Source organism: Triplophysa rosa, linkage group LG21, assembly GCF_024868665.1.
Source record: "Triplophysa rosa linkage group LG21, Trosa_1v2, whole genome shotgun sequence".
Lineage (NCBI taxonomy): Eukaryota > Metazoa > Chordata > Actinopteri > Cypriniformes > Nemacheilidae > Triplophysa > Triplophysa rosa.
This window is the reverse complement of record NC_079910.1, coordinates 16,274,253-16,297,569: the sequence shown is the minus strand read 5'-3', so window position 1 is coordinate 16,297,569 and position 23,317 is coordinate 16,274,253. Positions and strand designations below refer to the sequence as shown.

At 37.2% G+C, this 23,317-nt stretch overlaps 2 protein-coding genes across 2 annotated transcripts in view; one reads left to right on the top strand and one right to left on the bottom strand.

The window, feature by feature from the left end:
* The first annotated feature begins 2,619 nt into the window (after positions 1-2,619).
* Positions 2,620-8,296, top strand: slc25a55b (solute carrier family 25 member 55b). Its single transcript, XM_057362922.1, has 9 exons — positions 2,620-2,687; positions 3,740-3,865; positions 4,161-4,216; positions 4,572-4,662; positions 4,744-4,862; positions 5,087-5,279; positions 6,284-6,438; positions 6,533-6,608; positions 6,687-8,296. Exons 1-9 carry the CDS (start codon positions 2,668-2,670, stop codon positions 6,844-6,846), a joined length of 996 nt encoding a protein of 331 aa, XP_057218905.1. The 5' UTR covers positions 2,620-2,667; the 3' UTR covers positions 6,847-8,296.
* Positions 8,297-10,995: 2,699 nt separating this feature from the next.
* Positions 10,996-23,317, bottom strand: part of tspan2b (tetraspanin 2b) — a 33,584-nt gene continuing 21,262 nt past the window's right edge. Inside the window, exons 3-8 of the mRNA XM_057362923.1 lie at positions 18,195-18,292; positions 17,743-17,817; positions 17,505-17,591; positions 16,542-16,604; positions 14,339-14,428; positions 10,996-14,230 (exon numbers count right to left, since the gene is read on the bottom strand). Of these exons, the coding sequence (XP_057218906.1) occupies positions 14,165-14,230; positions 14,339-14,428; positions 16,542-16,604; positions 17,505-17,591; positions 17,743-17,817; positions 18,195-18,292 (479 nt within the window). The 3' untranslated portion in view covers positions 10,996-14,164. The remainder of the gene's footprint in view (positions 14,231-14,338; positions 14,429-16,541; positions 16,605-17,504; positions 17,592-17,742; positions 17,818-18,194; positions 18,293-23,317) is intronic.

The following is a 23,317-nucleotide window of genomic DNA, read 5'->3' as shown; positions in this document are numbered from 1 at the left end:
ATGTTAATAACATAAAATAATACTACCAGTTTGTTTTCTACATTTTTGCTGTCACAGGACAGATGTACGATTTATTTGTCAACTACCCAGTTAAACATAGAAGTTAAAGAATAGTTAGCTGAATGCTGAGTAAAAATAGCAATGCAAAACATGCAGTTGAAAGTGTCTTAATAGTCTCGTAACCCAACATTTTATGATGTTGTGTATAAAATCTGTGAATATTTAAATATACTCCAAGGATATTATTGTATGACTGCATTGATGTTTTCACAGAACGAGTATTAAAACCTAGTCTATCAATGTTAACTCTTGAAAGAAAGTGTTTGTAAATGACAACATAAGAATTCTAAATGAATGAAACATACTGGTATAATTCGTATTTAATTTCTTTAATTAAAATATTTTATTTTCTGTTATAACTATAATTATCTTTCTTTTCCTTAGTATAGATACTTGCACTATTTGTACGCAGCCCAGCTGCAAATGCTTTGGCAATACGAATGTACATTGTGTCATGTCAATAAAGCACACATAAATTGAAATGAATTAAAGAAATGGAATACTTATTCTTGAACAATTGTGTGTATATTATTATCGTTATAACGCTATTAACAGTTTTTGCATAACCTTCAAATAAGCACTGAACATATCTTACCAATTGTTACTTTAGATAAAGAAAAGATGAAGTGCTACTTGATTCTTTTTGTAGTATGAACATGTATTATTTTAATGTTTAACAAATTCAGAATGACTGTTTCTCACACTTTCTATTAACTGTCTAGAAATGATGAACACATTCACATTAAACTTGACCAGTCCTGCTTACTGTGGAGTGAGCATCTAAAGTATGGCAGCATTATTGCGGTTTCGAATCAAGTGTCAGCTTAGTGTTGTCGAAATGGATTATTTAGTGTTTTGTAAACTAATTTAAAATAACTGTTAATCTCAATACTGTATTATTCACTGCCATCACTGTTTTTAATATATGATACCGAATGAGCTTTTTTTGTTGTAAATTGATTGCTATGTTCACTCATTGTCAAGTTTTTTGAGAGAATTCTACATGTTTAACGTACTGAAGATCACTCTGGTGAAATGTCAAGAACATTAAAATGACTGAATGAACCTGAAAACAATGTTTACTGAATCTATTTAGATTGATTCAATGATGTTCAATAATATTTGACTTGACAAAAATCGATTGATTTAGATGTTTCCATGTAGCACATTTTTATTTATATTCAGTGTAGAAATAGCTCTATAATGTAAGAACAGCGTGTATTTGATCAAGGGCACAATGGTGATTGTTTCTGTCAATGATAAACATTAAACGAAATGTGTGGACATGTATGAAAGACATTTTTTTCTGTTTTCCATGTCTTTGATTTGTTTGTTGCTTAAAAGTTAACACGAAGACAGAAACGTTTGCTGGTAGACATTACAATAATTGGTATTTTGATTTCTTTAGTTTGTGGGCAATTATTATAAAAGAGAAACTGCAAGCCTTTAACATATGCAATAAACACTATTTCAAGTAGAAATTGATAATCAAAAAGAAAGCGAAACAAAATATTTTAGTAAAAAGCACTCAGAAACAATAAAAAAACAATAACATGCAATAGGCACAAACCGTAACAGTTATTTTAAATGCTTTTGTCTAAACGACAAAACTAATTATTGCACAATTCACAAATTACAATTTGCCAAAAACGTTTTTAACATTCTGATTTATTGGGTCAATAATTAAAACAATCAAGTTAATCTTTTACACTTGTTCCTATTAGCAGATTTGGATTTCATAAATGTTTAATCTCTAAATTGAGTTCAGTTTAGTTTTCTCCCATAAAATCTCACATTCAGCACCTAATAACATCCTTACATTAATACTAAACACAAAGAACAACTTGACTTTTGTTCTTTAATGTAATATTACATTTCTCACACACAGCATAGGTTGTTCATCAGTAACAAAAGCTCTTGCAAAGGCTCAATTATCGAAGCCATTTCAAAACAGAGACGGATTGGAATAAAATCAATACATCAAACCATTTAATTTCACAATTTACAGAACCAGGACCCTAAATTTGTAACTTTTTAATAAGACGGTTTATTCAATTTACTTTTTTAAATGATAAACAATAAAAAAGAAGGCATCAGTGATTTACATCCCTCTGAGGAAGACGGTCTAAAAATGATTTCATTACTAATATGTTTTCAACTTATTAACAACAGTAAACGGAGTAAACCAATGGTTAATTTAAATAAGTTCAAATACATTTGAAAATTTGAATGTAACAAAAATAAAATCTCTCCTCTTTCATGTTGTTTTATGACGGAACGTTAAACGATCCCTTATTTGTAAGTCATGTGTTTGCCAAATGAATGTAAACTTTAGAGAATTATTAGCATCCTTTGAAGAAAATCCGACATAGAAAGGACTCATGGACAGGTATATTATGCATTGCCAGTATGTGTGTGTATCTGTGCATGCCTGCTGTAAGAAGATCCTTCACTTCTGATTGGCTGTGCCGTACAGTGACGGGGTTGACAGGCGGTGATGCCTGAGGCTTTAGGGAGGGGTGAGTGCATATAAACCCTCTACATTCCTTTGCTCAGTGACTGCACCTCTGTCTACCTCAGTCCTGTAGACCAAACCAACTTCTCACCATGACTCAACAACCAATCAGGTATGAAATAGCTGCTGACTTTTAATGTTTACACGCTTTTCGAATGTATTGCTCGATTTTATACGAAATGAGAGTGCAAAAAGATAAAGGGCAAATAAAACAAGATGTCAGTCTGAGTCTTTGCGATTGAACATATGACAAAATGCAATGATCTTTTGAGAATATTTACTTGTATTATAGTATCCAATGCTGTAATTCTGAATAGGTGAATTGTGAAATGGAGCTCATGCATATTTACTGCCTTTTGAAGTGCAAACAAATTGACTTCAGAAGGCAGTTGAAATAAACAGTAAAATAAGTTTGTTATATAATATAGTAGTAAAATATCAGATTGAAATGACTTGTAAAGTCAGTTTGATTGCACTTAAAAGTTTAAGGCAGCAAAAATGTTGTTTGATATTTAAAGTCAAGTAATGTACGCAATGTATTTTTCCACTTGGCATATATAGCGAATTGTTTGTTTGTTTGCAAAAAATCGATTAAAAAGTTCATGGAAAAAAGTTGTGCCGATCAAGTTAACACAACACAAAATTGTTTGTCATCTTAACTAACCTTTAGGGCAGCGGGGTAACAAATGTGCTTAAGTTGAATCAACTCATTGAGAAGTTAAACTAACAAATACATTTGTTATCTGAAGTAGAAAACAATAGTTAAGTCAACTTGGAAAAATCATTACAAAGACTAATTTTAAAAGGTTGACTCTACTTTGAAGGTAAGTTAATACAACAAGAAATTTACTGTCAACTTAACAAAAAAGGCAGCGGGGTAACAACGTTTTTTTACTTGACTCAACAAATTTTTTTACAGTGCACATTTTTCAGCATTAAATATTAACATTAAAATGTATATTTAAAATTATAGTGTTTTATTGCTTTTTTTGAACATGAACATAAACAGCATCAGTCAACATTGCTTTAAAAAAACTGTTACCAAATAACATTTCAGTTTTTGAACATGTCACTTATTCTTGTTCTGTAAAATCCCCGATTGAGTTACATTAGTAGACATTTGTCTGTATGACGTTGTCCTTGATCTCGTGTGTTCCTCACTAGCCTCCCTGCTAAACTCATCAATGGCGGGGTTGCTGGACTGGTGGGTGTTACCTGCGTGTTTCCCATTGATCTGGCCAAGACAAGACTCCAGAATCAAAGAGGAAACCAACGGGTCTACAAAAATATGTGCGTTTGGGTAACTTCAAGTCTGTTTCCATTATGGGTTCTAATCTGAGCAGAATGACAAACCTTAAATCCTTCTCCAAATCCTCTTTTACCTGCATAGACCCAAACATGTCAACAAAAAGACAAGACAAAGCACGCAATGCCTAGAAATCGAGATTCCTAGAAATAATTACCGGTCATGCACCGACGGCAGAAAACGTTGTCTTTGCAAGCGGATGGTCTGTTCATTTTAGTGTCCATGAATGTATTCATAGTAAAGATAAGAACAATAATATAATCTTGTTATTTGGTTTAGGATGGACTGTTTGATTAAGACGGTTCGTTCTGAGGGATACTTTGGAATGTACAGAGGTAAGCCGTTTAAGTACAATTAAAAAAGAATTACCCTTATTGTTCAGTGATGTACAACTACAAAGTCCCTGAGAACAGCTTACATAAAGTGACCTAACTTGATTGACAGAACCAGTTATACAAATCAGGCAAGTATCCAAAGTGGATGAATGGGGCTTGTAAGGGCACGATGCCTTACTACAATATGCCTATACTTGCGTACTTTTAGAAATGAACACACCGCACGGAGTTTGACTCTAACAATTCAACAGAAATCTTTTAAAAATCACTGTCGACAATAATGTTTCGCAAAAATGCCTTTGTAGTGGTAAACATGATATTCAGTCTAACAAATCCGTTCCTTTGTTTCCTAAAGGTGCAGCAGTCAACCTGACACTGGTGACCCCCGAAAAAGCCATCAAACTCGCCGCCAACGATTTCTTTCGCCAGCGACTCAGCAGGGGAGAGTAAGTTCCCTCCGCTTCTGTAATGAAGCAAGTGTAAAGCACTGACGAGAACACAGATAATGACACCCGTGTGTGTTACAGACTCAAGCTGAGCGTGTTTCAGGAGATGTTGGCGGGATGCGGGGCAGGGACGTGTCAGGTTATCATCACAACCCCTATGGAAATGCTCAAAATTCAGCTTCAGGATGCAGGTCGACTTGGTGAGAATAAAAGAGTTTTGTACTGTAAACTGAACGCCTCCATGTTTCTTCAAGACAATCTCATGGCAATTCATAACTATTTTACGAAGTGGCTGATTCGCATGAATTCGTATGATCTCAATCGTTTTGATTTGATCTGCTTTCAACACCAGTGACGGTTAGGTTTAGGAGCGGGGCTTTATTATGGTACTCTTTCTTGAAGTTATGCCGACTTTTCCTTTCAGTGGCCCAGCAGAGACAGCTGGCTCTGCTTCACACCGTGAAACTAGGAGCGGCCGGTACGGTCTTAAACTGCTCGTACAGCATGGGTCCCGTGTCTTCCATCAGGAAAGTGTCGGCCATTCAGATTACCCAAGAGCTGCTTCGCACGAAGGGCATCCAGGGACTTTACAAAGGTCTAGGAGCTACCCTCATGAGGTAAGATTTCATCCTGTGACGCAAACGTGAACACTTTGGCACGTGAGGGTATTCCATACCGCAGTTGTCACTTGGTGCGAACAAAACTCTAGCAAACATGAAAACAGGCATAGTGTCTTGAATAGCAGTGTTATATCTTGAATATAATAATTGGTGGCAATCATACTTACTTAATATGAGCAAAGCAAGACATGCTCCTGAAATGTAATCCTCCTATTTTTATGCACTTTTGGGGATTTGTTTTCTAGAAATGTACATAGTAAACTTGCGATTAACTTGAATATTTTTTTATCGGGTATGAAAATTTGAGCATAACTCCTGAAACACATTTATTAAAATAAATAGGGACGGCATAAATTTATTTACAGTGGATCCTCTTATCGTTTTTGAATTTTGCACCAATTTATAAGAAAGTTACTGGAAATGGTGCTGTACTCACAAATGTATTGTGTGATATTTTGCACGCAAGTTAAATTTGGAATTTGAAGGGAAACATATCTACTAAAGTGACTCATTTCCTCATATGGATGGATAAACATCTATTGTTGGTCTTGGAACTACGTTCCAGTTTAAAAATAACAAAAACTAGTTGATAAGCGAGTATAAAAAAATGTCCACGCCTTTTAACAACGGTAAGCCTATACTGATTTATTCAAGTTAAGTTGCTGTCAGGTACGATTTTAATGGAAATATCAGTTTGACGTCGCTTGACCTCAACACAAAAGTATGTAAAGTAACCTGCGATTTATGTTTTAAACAGAGGGGGCAATATAAAGGCAAACATTATGAATTGAAACATAGTCCTGACCCTATCTCAATTCCCAACCCTTCAAAGACTACTCATAATCCCCAAACTAATGTTATTCCTAAACCTTTCCCTAAAATTTGACTGGTTGATAGGAATATCCATAGAGGATTAGGATATGGTTCCTGGAACTTGTCTTGCTTGGGAAATTCACGCTTAGCTGGTAGTAAAACTATCCTTATGGGTCTTCATCTTTCAGGGACATTCCATTCTCTGTGGTTTACTTTCCCCTATTCGCCCATGTCAACCAGCTGGGCAAGACATCGGAGGATGAGAAAGCTCCTTTCTATTGGTCTTTTATTTCAGGCTGTGTAGCCGGATGTACGGCGGCTGTAGCAGTCAACCCTTGTGATGGTGAGTGTGCGTTCCACATTTGTCGAAACATATTTATGTTTGAGCAGATGTTAGGTTTGGTTCGAAGACTAAATCTGATCCTGTTTCTACCCAGTGGTGAAAACCAGACTGCAGTCACTCAATAAAAGCTCAAATGAAGACTCCTACAATGGTGTTACAGACTGCATCAGGTATAGTGCAGCGTTCTGAGGGGATTGAATCAGTTTCCTCTCCTTTAATATTAACGATGACATTTTTGGTTTATGCAGGAAGATAATGCGAAGGGAGGGACCAACGGCGTTCCTGAAGGGGGCCGGCTGCAGGGCTCTTGTCATCGCTCCACTCTTCGGGATTGCTCAAGTGGTTTACTTGATCGGTGTAGGAGAGTTCCTCTTAGGACAAACCCCATTCAACCTTTACTCTGTTTAAACACCTCCATGCTCTGAAACCACCTGAATTAAACTTTAAAGACCAAGGAAGCTGGTGTGACTAAATATCTGCGAACAAATATTTGGAAGAGGACTGGCAATGGCTTTGACGTTCTAACATGCTAGCTTTAGAATGCTCATCTGGCTTATTCAGGAAGCCATAACACTGCACACGGTTACGTCTCATTTTCTTTGGAATTGTGACCAGAATCCAGAGTCAATCAGATTTATCCTCAGCGAGGGTTGAGTTGGAAGCATACAGACATTTTTGATCAAAGTCAATCCGCTTGTTAAGTCGTGACGTAAAGCCCGGTTCAGACCCCCAGCGACAAAGCGAGGCGATGTCATTCATTTCGATGGTAGCCTAGCGACATCCAGCGACAGTGACCGTCTAGTGACTCGACAAAGTTGAGATTTTCCCAACCTTATGCAAATGATGAGCGACGTTTGGTAGCGACTAACAATAGGAGTACAGCAGGGGAGCCGTCTCTTGTCTGTTACTGCAGGGTTTGTTTTTAAATGTTTCTAGGACAACTAAAGCTAGGAACGCCTTCTAACGACCTCGTAGCAAGAGACTAGCGACACACAGAGACACAGTCGCTGGCGGTCTAAACGCAGCTTTAGGAGTACTGTTTCCGGGTCCAAGCCTCCACTGGTTTCCAATGAGGCGACTACTTAAACGGCCCTTTTTATTCATTTCACACATTTAGGTGAAACTTTTATAAACTCATGTGTACATGACAGTTTACAAAAATCTCCGACATCAGTATTTTAATAACTTGTAAAAATGAACCACTGTCTGGACACATGGGATTTTGCTATGGAGATAAAGGCTAGGATTGTGTTTTTTGATAGTTTTACAGCAAACCATCAGTGTATATCAGTATTTTTTGTTGTTTGCCTATGACATCTAATAGCGCGTTTAGACCCAGAAACAGTATATGGCCTTCCGTATGTGGTGGTGAGTCAAGCTTAACAAGCAGAGGTCAAGAAAGTCTCCAATTTGTTTTTTTGACATTGTCATTAATTAGATGATTCATATGTCTTCCGTTCACCGTTCAGCCCTATATATCTTGACATTTTGTAAATCTATGTACAATATTATAGGGACCCTGCTGATTGATATTTGGAGGGAGACATTTCAATAAGGATATTGTTATACAATATATGGGACGATACAAGAGTTGAGGTTGAGTACTTGAATACTGTGGCTTTGATTTTATTATGTTCAGGGTTTGTCCGAACCTTGTAAAATTCTCCTAGTCAAACTTGAAGCAGGTGTGGATCTTGAACCATTCCAAGAAGCTTAGATTTTCTAAGTTGTGGTTTGAGAAGGATTTACACTTCATACATGTCCTGAACCAAGAATATGGAGCAAAACTGAGAATGTAAATAGTGGTTTTGAAATAAGAACCATTACAAAATAAAAATGTGTGTTTTGTTGTTATTAATTCTATAATGTCCCTATACTGTTACAATGTTACAGTAAATAGATTTAGAGATTAACATTTTCCAATAACATGTCACAGTAAATAAAAACAAATAATCATTGGTAAGATTTAAAGGTCTAATCAGAGTTTCAAACTTTCAACAAGTTGGTATGATTTATTAGGGTCTTCATGAAATGTCTGGAACATATTTTGCTTAAAAACACTCAATGGCTGTGTAAACAAAACCCTTCTTGCCTCGTCAAAAACAGCTATGCTCACAGCAACCCGTTTTGGTGCATGTCTCTTTAAATGATAATGAGTTACAGCAAACCCCACCCCCCTTCTGTCCGGCGTGTCAACACAACACACGTGTAGTACTGCCATGGCAATGGTTTATCTAAATGATATTTCCTGAATTCCTCTGCGGTTAGTTTCGTCTTAAACATCTCAAATCATTTGTCCGGAAACAAAGTCACAGCAAACAGCCCATCCTAATGCGCTTACGTTGTGCGTGTATGCTTACCTAAAATCCACGGAATCCACTGCAGATCTCAGCGGAATCACATGGATTTTAGCGCTTGTCGTTGACAAGTTATAACGTTACACACACAACGTGAGAGCTAGTTTGCTGTTACAGATTTTTCAGCCTAAGCACGAATGATTTGAGACGTTTAAAACGAAACTAACCGCAGTGTTCTCCCCTGTTCATTAGCAAAACAAACAGCTTGCCGCAGCTGAACATATTAACGCACATAATGTATTAACATTCATACAGCTCAACTCCAAGTGTCCATCTGTACTTATATACAGTGAGTTTAACACTGGCTTTGAATGTTCTATTAGCCCGTGACTGACTTAGCTCCCTTCGCTATCGTATGCTAACGTTATCCTCCTATATATACGGTACATGTACGTCAATTCAGACTGTTGATAAATATTACTTACATCGGCAGTTTTGTCTAGTTCAGTCGGTCTCGATCCCTCTTGAGGAACAACTTTGAAGCTAATCCTGCTTGTACTGTCCCAGGTTGATAAAGCACTCCGGTTTGAAGTGATTCGCGCAAACAAGCAGGTTTTCACTTATGGTTTCTGATGGATTTCCACTAAAAATAAAATAAATCCACTCTTGTCTCTACCTAGGTTTGGACTCTGTGCAGCGACTACATTGCATGTTGTCCACGAACTTTAGCCATGGCATCACTGTCGTTTGTGAAAACAACAATGGCGGAGCGTGGTGGGTGGAACTGTGTAGATTAAGGGGCGGTAACATTATAATAAAATCCGCTTTGGACGTCACAATCGGAGCGAAATCTGAACGGCTCGATTTCTCACATGCTTGCAGGGAAAGGCACACCAAAACAAACTTACTGGGTTCTTATTTTTCACGTTTTCTGGGTTGCTAGATGCACCGGGGACCCGATTATAGCACTTAAACAGAAAAAGTGGGGTTTTCATCTGATGTCTCCTTTAACTCTTACTGAATGTTTTACCAACTATGGTTGAAACTTTGACCGGTGGTTCTGTCACGGTTCATCCTGCACTGACAAAGTTACAGCTGACACATACATTTCATGCATAGACAAGACAGAGAAACCTAACCTATATTTAGAATGAAAGGGTATTGGAAGCATTGCGCTAGCCCTGTAGACTGCCAAGCTAGTGTCAGGCTCACAACGCAAGTGCACTTGATACAGTATTATAGACCTCAGCAAATGTCATATGATACAATAATATAGATTTTCGATTTTGCTGCTTCCAGTGCCTTCCATGAGAATCACCCAACACGATCGCACTATGACTGCAACAGTTAAACAAAGTTATTTTATGTCATCTTTCGTTAAACTAAACAAGTCTCTTTCAAATTCTTCAAATGTCCACAATAGACAATCATGTATGCTCACTGCACGCTTTACTGTGACAGAAGTCAAAAATAGATCAATTGACTGTTTACAAACAAACTCTTAAGGGTGACCCGTCCTGTTTCTAAAAGCACAGCAGGAAGGAGGAGTTTCTTATGTGTGCTGCATTAAAATCAAGTTGGTAACGAAGTTTTATAAAACTGTCAGTTCGGGTCCTTGATTCTTTTTTGTTTTCTGCTGGCAATGAGCTTTTGTGCCTAACAATGCCCTTAGCGGTTATAAACGGCACGGTAAACCACTGCTGAATAAACAAGCTTTCCATTGATGTGTGGTTTGTTAGGACCGAGAAACAACTATTTGAAAGTCTGGAAGTTTTGATCTATTTACTGTAGGAAATTCACAAAATATCTTCACGGAACATGATCTTTACTTAATATCCTAATGAGTTTTGGCATAAAAGAAAAATAGATCATTTTAACCCATACAATGTATTGTTGGCTATTGCTACAATTATACCTGTGCTACTTACAGTGTGACTGGTTTTGTGGTCCAGGGTCACATATTTAGTTTGTACTTTTTTCCACAAAAAGTCATATTTAGAATTCAAGTGTAATTTATGACAGTTTTTTCTTGTGGGTGAAATTTCACGAGTTACTAATCAAATGTAACTATACAAAGACTGCAAATGACAAATAACAGGGTCTTTAGATGTCCTTTACTCCTAATAATTGTGCCATGTGCATGTGAAACATGATAAAACTTCATAGTCAAATAGAAAAAAGTGAAAAATGTTAATAATAGTATAACCTTAAAACATAAAAGCTTAAGTCTATGTTTATACAATATATCAGCGTTAAAACATAGCAGGTTGGGCTACTACAATAGGAGACAAAGAAAAAGCTACAGTATAAAAATGTAAATCCACAACAATCAGAAACTTCAAAGTAGTTTATTGTTTTCGGGCAGCAATGTTCCTGAGAATCCTGAATGCTGTTTTGACTCTTTAAAAAATAAATTAAACACACAATATGTGAACACCAGCATAAAAAAACGTCCAAAAACTGTTATTTATGTTTACAGTACAAAACATCTCTACATTGTTTACACAAATTGTAGGAATAACACACAAAGCCCCTAAAGAAAAGTTACACTACACGTTTCATGCGTTTTTACATGTTTTGAACAACCGCGGTTTAAAGGGATACTTCACCCAAAAAAATCTGTCTGGTTATAATAGTTAAACTATAAGCATTCTTCCAAATATGTGTTCATCAGAACAAAGAAATGTATACAGATTTGGATCAACTCGAAGGTGAATAAATGATGACAGAATTTTCATTTTTGGGTGAAGTATCCCTTTAACTGGGTTGATAGAACAATACAGATCTACAGTAACATTGTGTATGACGTATGTTACTGTTTGTTAAACTACCGTTTCTACTCTAATGCCACTTTAACTTGACCTTCAGCAGTGATGCACCAGCAGAAATATCTGACCAACCAACGGCTGCCCATGCATTATAAATTAACAATGAGAAAAATAATTTAACAAATCCCTTTCCAGAACACATCTTGAGACGCATCTTTCAAAAAAATATTAAGATGTCTTTTCGGATAAATAAAAAGAGCACCTTAATATTAAAAATTCAAAGCATAATGAAACAAAATTCACTGTACACTGGCCAAAGCTACCTCTATACAAATTAACCGCACAAAACAAATCTTTATGATAACTACAACAGCGAGAACAGATATGTACACAATATGTTCCATGAAACGACTTCCAATTATTTAGGACTAAACCAAGTCAATTTCAATTCAGTAAAGTTTGACCATAAGTTAGAAATGACCATTTCACAATTTTTCCACAAATTGAAATGATCTTTCAGGTTTTTTGCTTTATTTGAACAGCCCTGCAGTGTGACAAATACAGTATATTGATCAACAAGTTCAAATCCATGTAGTCTCTCAAGTAAAGCTGAAGTGTGCGTTTTTATGTTAAAATACATATATTTAAAGCTGCAATTTGTAACTTTTGCCTCTATATCGCCATCTTTCTTAAAAAATTAAAATGGCATGTTACTAGAATTGAAATCAAATGGCATCTGACATTTCCCGAAAAATAGTACCCAACAGCTCAAATAATAAATTATTATTGTAAGCTTATCATTGTGATTTGGAGTAAGGAGACACTTTTAAACACTGACCTTTTATACTCAATAACTAATTTTTGTTTATTTTTAACACGTCCTGAAAAGTGAAGCTGCGGGCTCTTTGATCACCCCCTGGTGGTTGGATGCAGTACAGGTCATAAACACCGCCCTCTCCATGTAAACGAATAGGACTTCAGTCAAGATAAAAAATAAATTACACTTCTAATAAAAGTTTACGAAAGATGGTTTTGCTCATTGAAGGTAGTTGTTATCACGCTGATATATGTCAATTGTTCGTTTTTGTGGTAAGTTTGATTTTATCTAGTAATTTGATGCTATAAAAACGGCGTGTGTCCTTATGAATGACAGTTGTGATTGACAGCTTCGGACTGTCAGAGCTTCAAGAGGAGATTGAAGATAAAACCAACGATTAATTTTCGATTTCTAACGATTAAGTCGTTAGTTGTTGTATTTACCTTCTTTTTGAAAGCCTTTGGTACAGGGCAGTCAAATGAGAAGTTTGACGATTCATTTTGCGCAGGCCCAGGCTCTTAACTTTTTTTACGTCACATGTCAGCGCCCATCATCGGACGTTTTACGCTTAATTCATGACAATGGAAGAAAGCGTCGTCCTACTTTTTTTACAGTCTGTTTTTAACCAACATAGATTACAGATTGCAGCGTTAATATATGAGACAACAATAAATAAGCCATTTGAAGATTGATTTGTACACAAATTGAACACTGTGGTGCTATCAGCACATTTAAGTATCTAGACACATCGATGGCTGATTTTGCTATTACAATTAATTTAAAAAAATGGACACTTTCAGCCTTAATATGCGTTCAGTTGTACATAAATAAAAAAATATATTATTTTGAATTAATTAAAGCATGTCACACTGCAAAACACTGCTTGAAATTGTATGAATCAATTGTATAATGAATCAAGCATTTTACAGTCATGTTTAATGAATTCATATATTCATGATTTGTTTTGTTTACTGTCCTTTTGTTTTCACAGTGTGCCACTGTGCTTTAGTCTAGAGTCTTTACTTAGTTATAGACGTAAAATAACCAGGCAACTCTACACCACATGTGAAGAAGAAGATTAGCCTCCATGAAGCCCAAGAATAGCGGGCTGTACCATTATCAGTGGGGGGTTGCAGATGAACTGCAGATAACTCTACAACAGAAACCTGATCACGTCATCACGTCAGTAAGATGTAAGTGTGACTCTTAATGCTAAACACAGGAACTGTAAGATGAAAAGAATACGAGGTGAACAAAACTGGATGAAATGTTTTCTAAATCGAATTTTCTAAATTGGCAATACGTGAGTGCATGTTTTTTGGGTTTGAAGACCATGCTTGTGTATAAACATTTCTCTGGGTAAGAGGTATGTTTTTACCATCAAACCCACTGGCCATAGGCATGCCACACGACCCCAGCTTCACATTACATAATATTTTTATCTGACATGTGATGCCACGCAGCAACTGCCAGGAATAGCAGTAGATCCATGCAAAGCTCTTGGTTTGGAGGGAGAGTTGATCGGGGGGCTCTTACATTTAAATCCACATCTACATTTGGATTATGTGAAAGATATTTCATAACAACAGAATGGCTCATCGTATTTTTGTTGGTTTTGTAATATGCACCTAACCAGCAGGCATAAATAAATACAATCCAGCAATGTGATAAAGTAAATATAACCGAGGCTGGACTAACCATCGGGAGGTGAACTGAAATATCAAAGTGGATATGTTTTTTGCTCCTGAGTTTATGGGGTGGAAGTGGAACACTTGAAATTCGGAATGTGGATGTGAAAGTCCGGCTTAAGTGTCAAAGGTGAAAGGTCAAGTCCAGGTGGGGTGCTAGATCACATCCCTGCTGTTCCGGATCGCACAGCACAGCACCATACTGAAGATCATGCCAATAATCTGTGACATGAAAACAAGCGTGACATGAAAACAAATTTGTCGCTGGTCTTGTGGTAAAAGTTTAGACGCACAGACACACAAACGATTAGTATGAAAAATAGCCTTTACCATGACACCGGCAATTCCAATCCCTACATATCCCACGATGAAGAGTTTACCGTTGAAAAACTCCTCGATGGCCACGTCACACTTCACTGTCTACAAACAGTGAAAATGATTTATTATATGCACACTGTATCATGTTTATATGAATATGAGGTGAAAACCACTAAGACTTTTCACAACCTTTCAAGTTGTTTAACCTCCTGTTATGTGCAAATTTTAGCAATGTAATTTAATGTGTGAGGTTATATTGACCCTACAAATGTTTAATATTTAATAACAATACATAAAATAATTTGTTTAATAAAAACAATAATCAAACATAATCAAAATTAAAGGTGCAATGTTATTTTTTTGGAGGATCTATTGACAGAAATGCAATATAATATACTGTATATATTGTGTCTTCAGAGGTGTATAAAGACTTTACATAATGAAGCGTTATGTTTTTGTTACCATAGAATGAGCTATTTCGATCTACACTGACCTAAATTATAAACGCAACACTTTTGTTTTTGCCCCCATTTTTCATGAGCTGAACTCAAAGATCTAAGACTTTTTCTATGTACACAAAGGGCCTATTTCTCTCAAATATTGTTCACAATATCTGTCTAAATCTGTGTTAGTGAGCACTTCTCCTTTGCTGAGATAATCCATCCACCTCACAGGTGTAGCATATCAAGATGCTGATTAGACAGCATGATTATTGCACAGGTGTGCCTTAGGCTGGCCACAATAAAAGGCCACTCTAAAATGTGCAGTTTTATCACACAGCACAATGCCACAGATGTTGCAAGCTTTAAAGGGAACGTGCAATTGGCATGCTGACTGCAGGAATGTCCACCAGAGCTGTTGCCCGTGAATTGAATGTTCATTTCTCTACCATAAGCCGTCTCCAAAGGCGTTTCAGAGGATTTGGCAGTACATCCAACCGGCCTCACAACCGCAGACCACGTGTAACCACACCAGCCCAGGACCTCCACATTCAGCATCTTCACCTCCAAGATCATATGAGACCAGCCACCCGGACAGCTGCTGCAACAATCGGTTTGCATAACCAAAGAATTTCTGCACAAACTGTCAGAAACCGTCTCAGGGAAGCTCATCTGCATGCTCGTCGTCCTCATCGGGGTCTCGACCTGACTGCAGTTCGTCATCGTAACCGACTTGAGTGGGCAAATGCTCACATTCGATGGCGTGTGGGACTTTGGAGAGGTGTTCTCTTCACGGATGAAATCCGGTTTTCACTGTACAGGGCAGATGGCAGACAGCATGGCATCGTGTGGGTGAGCCATAACCCTAACCCAGCCATTGAAGAGGAGTGGACCAACATTCCACAGGCCACAATCAACAACCTGATCAACTCTATGAGAAGGAGATGTGTTGCATTGCATGAGGCAAATGGTGGTCACACCAGATACTGACTGGTTTTCGGACCCCCCGGACACCCACAATACAGTAAAACTGCACATTTTAGAGTGGCCTTTTATTGTGGCCAGCCTAAGGCACACCTGTGCAATAATCATGCTGTCTAATCAGCATCTTGATATGCCACACCTGTGAGGTGGATGGATTATCTCGGCAAAGGAGAAGTGCTCACTAACACAGATTTAGACAGATTTGTGAACAATATTTGAGAGAAATAGGCCCTTTGTGCACATAGAAAAAGTCTTAGATCTTTGAGTTCAGCTCATGAAAAATGGGGGCAAAAACAAAAGTGTTGCGTTTATAATTTTGGTCAGTGTACATACACCGCGGGTCCCCTTACATGGAATTCACCATGTTGTTTCTACAGTAGCCCTAAACGGACAAACTTTACAGAGCGCATTTCGTAAAATACATTATCTCCTTCGGCAAAGAAACAAGAACGTGACGACATCCTTAGTTCTGTGTCAGCCACCGTAGTGTTTTGAAAGGGAGGTAAATTTTATACACTGGGACTTTAATCAAATTGTTATTTATTGTATTACTTTTTTTGACATATTGCTTTTTTGATATATTACTTTACCAACCTAACGACTAAGTGACTTCCTTTTATCAGCTGGGCATATTTTAATAAGAAATAACAGAGAGTGAATGAGAACCAGTAATATCTTTTTTATATTAATCAGTTTCTCAGAAGACATTTACTAACCCACTGGAGTAACTTGGATCACTTTAATGATTAATACAGGAGGCAAATACACATTGCTGATTAGTAAGATTTAACCTGGTTTGATGCGATGTCTTGACACAAACTGGAGCTTGTTGAGGGTGAACCGCAACAGTTTAACTGCCAAAGAGAGAACACAAAATAAGAAAAGATAAAAATGAAATGATTCATTCTTAGTTAAGTTAGTTAAGTATATACAGTAACCATAATACACAGTTCATTCAATATTGCTGAAACCATGAAGTTCATCAGAGATCTGTTAGGGGTTAACTAGACTGTGTGCGACCTTATTTCCTTTCATGCATTTTCCGAATTCTGCACTAAAGGGCGTACAGTGCGTATCAGACACAAGAAAAGGCCTCTTGTGCTGCAACATTATGATCAATTTCATTTGCATTTTACACATTTTTTGAACTCTTTGTAACACTTTACTTAAAGCCTTTATGTACAGTATAATGCATTATAAAGGGTTATTAAAGGGTATGATGCATTATAATTGTTTATAATGTGTGTTGTAATACATTAAATGTTGTTGTAAATAATCGTAACCAAATTAAAAATGCAAAGTGTAACAATGAATTGATAAGTGTTTTGGGGGCGGTTTCCCGGACACGGCTTAAGCCCTATACTAACTTAAACGTTAGAGGTGTCTAGATCGAAAGCAACTTACACTGACATATCTTAAAAAATATCAGTGTGACTGTTTTGTCTTAAGATTTTTTTATGTTTTTTTAAATTGACTTGCATATCCTAATTTAACCAAGGCCTAGTCCTGGCTTAAGCCAAGAAACCACCCAGAAGACCTATTGTTTCATACAGTCATATGACCACGATAATATTGAGACAATTTCGCTATTGCGATAACACGATATCGATAATATTGTTACATCCCTAATTAAAAGTCACATTAAAACTACTTTTATAAAGCATTATATTTTATGCTTTAAGTAAAATGTTCCCACTCTTTCTTATTCAGTTTGATGGGACCCACAGAGTCAGACGTAAACATGCGAAACTCACAACTCTGTGGTAGGACTGGATGATTGTATTGTTGTCGTTAGAGTCTTTCGCAGAATTGTCGTAGTAAGTCTTTACTTCCTCAATTATCTGAAATGATAAAGAAATAACATCTTGCATCACAATGATCCTAATACAACCATGTAGGATTGTTGACAAATATATGACGGAATTTACATTTGTGTGTGATTGGTTTATTAAGTCTGAATCAACATGATCATTTCCATTCAAACAAAAATACCTTGTCTTTATTTAGGAAGCCGAACACGCCTGCTGCAACTTCTGCTCCGAAGATGGTCAGCAGACAAGCGAAAAACTGAAAGACAGAAGACAAACGGGAAATTAGTCATTACTCATATAAAGCCAATTTAACGAAGTTATATTTTGAAGTTACAATTACGATTTCAACTAAACGTTTACCTTTATGGGTAAACTATCCATGTTTATTCCATCTTAGTGTGTTAAAATGAATGAAGTTGAAGTGACTGAGGTGAACCAGGGCATATTTCTGAAAGTCTGGTGTAATTTACAGAAATACTTTTTAAAAAGATACTTTCGAAGAAAGAACACAGACATGTTTTAACCATCACAGATTTAAGGCATTCTAGACAAAACTGAAACTCGAAACTACCCTGCACCACGTCGTATTAGCTCACAAAAAAGCATGACTTAAAAATGGAAATCAGTGCTCACCAATCCCAGAAGGCACTGAGACTCCCTCACGGCACCGCAGCATCCAAAGAAGCCCACCAGCATCACCAGACCCCCAGCTGCAATGAGGATATAGACACCTGTGCACAACACAAACAGAAGTAAACACGGCAGTCAACCTATCGCAAAACACCAAATAAGTCCATTTGACTAATGTACTATATTTACTACTATTACTAGAAAGCTACTGTAATGTAACATTACGACCAGCAGAGGGAAGCACAAACGCTTTGTGAGTCTCTCTGGAGATGACAGCATGTGTCTGACAACAGCACAAAAGCACTTTAAAGGGGTCATATGGTGGAAGTGTGTGTTTTTCTGTGTCTTTGGTGTGTTATAAGTTGCCCATGCATGTATTAGACACGTAAAATTGCAAAAATGAAAGTGTGGGAACAAAAGATGCATTCGATCTAAAAGCGAGTGCTCACCCAGACCTGCCTGAAACGCCTCGTGTAGCCACACCCCCACAAATCTACGTCAGTTGGTGGTATGAGTTGACTAAGACCGCCCAAATGTATACGCAAGTAAGGTGGGCGTACCTGTCAGTACAATTGCTTTGGAACCTGATGTTCCAAATATGGTAAGAGGTGTTACATTTCCCTCACACACTTGCAGTATTCCACCAATCACTACGCACTGGTTAACTGGCCAATCATAGCACACCTTGCTTTTCAGAGCCATGAGCTTTGTTAAAAATCTGTGCGTTTCAGAGAGGCGGAGCAAAGAGGAGATATTAACTTTCTCCCCAGCCCCATCTCTCACCTCATTATCCTACTCATTAGAGCATTAAGAGAGAGAGAGAGAGAGAGAGAGAGCGAGAGAGAGAGAAAGAGGGGGGAGAAAGAGAGAGAGAGAGAGAGGGAGAGAGAGGGAGAGAGAGGGAGAGAGAGAGAGAGAGAGAGAGAGAGAGAGAGAGAGAGAGAGAGAGAGAGAGAGAGAGAGAGAGAGAGAGAGAGAGAGAGAGAGAGAGAGAGAGAGAGAGAGAGAGAGAGAGAGAGAGAGCGAGAGAGAGAGAAAGAGGGGGGAGAAAGAGAGAGAGAGAGAGAGGGAGAGAGAGAGTGAGAGGTTCTGTAGAGTGAACTCCCATCTGCCTCAGCAACAGAGCAAAAACCACAAATGCTCCAACAACATCACATCATAAAGAGGCAGATGTCTTTTATAGGAAGTTGTCACTCACATCCTCTTGCTCAGAATATTTTCTAAGTCTCCTTCTGTAAAACACCTGATTTAATCACCAGCTTGTTAGGCAAGGCAAGTTTATTTATATAGCACATTTCATACACAAGGGCCATTCAAAGTGCTTTACATAAAAGTTAGTGTGTTAAATATTGAGATGTTTAAAATAATCTAAAGGGGGGGGGGATTGGGCGGTCAGGCCTTGATCTGTATATCTTGAGCGGTGGAGAGAGAGAGAGAATTTTGCTACTTTTAATTATATTATATTGTAGAATATAATATAATATAATATTATATAGATAATTTTGAAACTTCTAAATACTTCTAAAAGGCTCCAAAGCTGCTTTTTGCCACCCCCCACAAATCAGATATTGAACTTCTTTGAAGTATGTAAAAATATCCATTCACAATCATGCTCTTATAATAATGATTTATAATTTACGTAATCAGGTATGATTTTGTGGAAATGCCAGCTTAATAACATTTGATTTCAACCCAAGTGAAGTACATAATTTATTTTTATGCTGTTTTATTGGAAAGCACTTTGGTCAACATGAGTTGCTTTTAAATGTGCTATATAAATAAGTCAACAGGCAACAAACAAACATAAAGTAACATGCAATGTTATGTTTCAAACAGATGGCTGTATAGCAGGGTTTTTCCTGCATAAAGAAATTGGAGGCGGCCGCCTCCGTCAAATTTTGTGCCGCCTCAGACTCTCGCCAAAATTATGTCGGGTGTCTTCACAAAAAACAATGCGTGTATTCAACAGACTGTCATGTGTAACTGCAGTTGCGGCATTACGGCGCAGAGGAGGCTCGGTTTCGTTATCAGCACAGTGAGGCGCTGAAGAGTCGCAGTACAAGAGCTATATTAGCCGTTTCACGGCTGTTCAGGTGAATATTGTTTGTTTTGCATCCGAGTACATTCAATTTCTTTTCTGTTGAAACTTTTCAGTCACTAGTGAATATAAAAGAACAGTGAATAATTTAAAGCTCAGTGAACCACAGCAAATGAGCTTTGCTCATTTAATAAGACTGGTTCATTTAGTTGACTATTGTGGGCTGAAAAGTTAGTTGAAAAGCATAAAAAGCTTTATTTGATTTAAAAACATTTCTGTTTGGTTGAATCAAAGTAATATTTTATATAACTTAATAATTGTCCTTTTCATCTCATTTTTAGAACCTTTACTTTACTTGGCTAAACTTGTCTCTCCAATATTTTGAACGTAGACTGCGATACCAAGCTCAACCACTAGATGTCAATGTACCATACGGTTTCTTTTAATGCGTCAAAACTACAGGACCCATTCAACAAATTGTTTATTTAATACAATCATTATGCAATAAAATAATAATATTAACTAATATTAACATAAATAAGATAAAATATAAATAGTTACTGTATATAATTAGACACTAGCCAAATACAGACCAGAAGTAAACTGCAGGCCGGCGTGTGCGTCCGATGAAACCGTCTACAGAGGCAAAAGTTGCATATTATAGCTTTAACCTCCTACAGGTTTCTCTGTTTGAGTTTTTTTCTAGTCGAGTCTTTGCAGTTTCTTTTATCATATATTAATCTGTACATTTCCGGCAACAAGCAAATTTTGTGTCCGATATTCATATTGTATATGGCTTAGGTCCAAATTTACACAATTTGATAAATCATTAATGTATGCGACACATGCATTAACGTATGTTTAATCCTGGAATAATGTGTTAAAAATGTAAGTATAAGCAAAAGCTACATGCATTAGCAAACAGCACTATATATAGAAGAACAGTACACAAACTCGAAACGCTTTCATATTCCCAGGCCAGAACTGATACTTCCTCTGGTGATAGCGTTATTTGCACTTGCTTGATAACTATCACCAACTACTCTAAGTTCTTTTCAAAACCTGTAAAAATGGAGATGAGACTAAACCAGTGTGACAGAGACAGTGACCACATCCTCTGACTTAAAACAAATTTTCCACACGCTGACAATATTTACACCGTTGCCACAGTAGCTTTGGATGAGGCCATTCTTTGTCATTGCTCTGATGTGAAATCTGTGCATGCGAGAAACAAGCTCCGATTGTTGTCTCAGGATGTTCTTTAACTAAAGCTGCCTGATGTGTTCGCTGTCAGCATTACTTGGCTTTATATGAAAAGGATACACAGAGCCAACACGATGTTGTAGCTTTTGGATGCTATGTGTTGTGGAGGGGTTGGCTAACTAGTCTGAACTTGTGACTTATTAGAAATGAATTCCGCTGAATAAACTGAATTTGTAACTGACTTCCTGTCAAGAAAGAGAGATCAAGATGCCAAGAAAATGATTGTGTGGATGATGCTAATGTACTGTAAGCAATGGCCAGTGAGCCCCTGAGGGCGAAAACAAAGATAATAGATATGAACAAGATTTCTTTTGCAGTTCTATTACTATGAATGTGAAAAGAACATTGATAGCACTCAACATTTGTTTTTCCTTCAGCATCACTTACAAAAAAGTTTATTAGTATACGTCTTTCAAACTAAAAGTAAGAATGTATACATTCAGTCTACTTTTATGTACTTACGTATGTACAGAAACATACTTAAATTATACTTCTATACTTGACTTATATTGACAGAAATGTATATTTGGCCTATACCTGTACTAGATCTTTTAATGGTAATACGCTAAAATTATAATATGTATATTTCTAAAATAAAATGCAAGTATACTTAGCCTGTAGTTCATTGAGTAACCTATTAAATACTTTTTCATATAAATAGTATATTATAAGTATGATGTTAAGTTCACTTAAAGAACACTTACATGTACATATACTTGCAGCCTACTACTAATAAACTAGTAGTATACTGAGAGTACGCTATACTTCAAAGTGTTCTTTAATAAACTAATAAACTGAGCTGTATTAAACTATAGTTGAAGTACAGACAGACCCTGCGTTCCATTTCGAAGGGCTCATCCCTATGCCCTAAGCCCTTCAAAGGGTGTACCCTCCGGAGTGAGAGCTTCAAAGGGTTGAAGGGTGTAGGGGACCAAACAACTGTTTCTTGAAGTGCCCTTCTGCGTCATCATTCTGTGCCCATAAGGAGGCGCCACGCAAAGAATCATGGGGGCGCAAAGTGTCCATCAGGTGTACCCTTCGAAATCCTTCATTCCGAAGGGCCCTTTCAGGTGGCCAGTTATGAGCACTTCGGTTTGGAACGACACTTCAATATGGCGGCCATGATTGTTTTCATTCGGATGGGCCCTTCGGAGGGCGATATATCCCATTTGGAACGCGCCGTAAAAAAGCAGTTGTGTGCTTAAAGTTTACTACAGTTACACTTAAAGTATATTTAAAAGTACACTTTTGGTTCAAAGTTACAGTAGTATTGAAATAGCACACTTACAGATACGCCATTACTGCATTGACATCAATATACTTACAACATGAAGTATACTTTTAATTATACTTCAACTCTACTCAAGTACACCCAGTTCTTAGTAATACTTAATGCAAAGTTGATTTATACAGAAAAGAGGACGATAATTAAAGGGGTCATATGGCGGAAGTACGTGTTTTTCTGTGTTTTTGGTGTGTTATAAGTTGCCCACGCATGTATTAGACACATAAAATTGCACAAATGAAAGTGTGGGAACAAAAGATGCATTCTATCTAAAAGCGATTGCTCACCCAGACCTGCCTGAAACGTCTCGTGTAACCACACCCTGGCGAATCTACGTAACTTCGTAACATGACTTGACTAAGACCGCCCAAATCTACACGTAGTTAAGGTGGGTGTAATTGTAAATCTCATTGTATCGTCTGTCAGTACAATTGCTTTCAAACCTGATGTTCCGAATATGGTAAGAGGCATTACATTTCCGTGAAATGCTTGCAGTATTCGACCAATCACTACGCACTGGTGAACTGGCCAATCATAGCA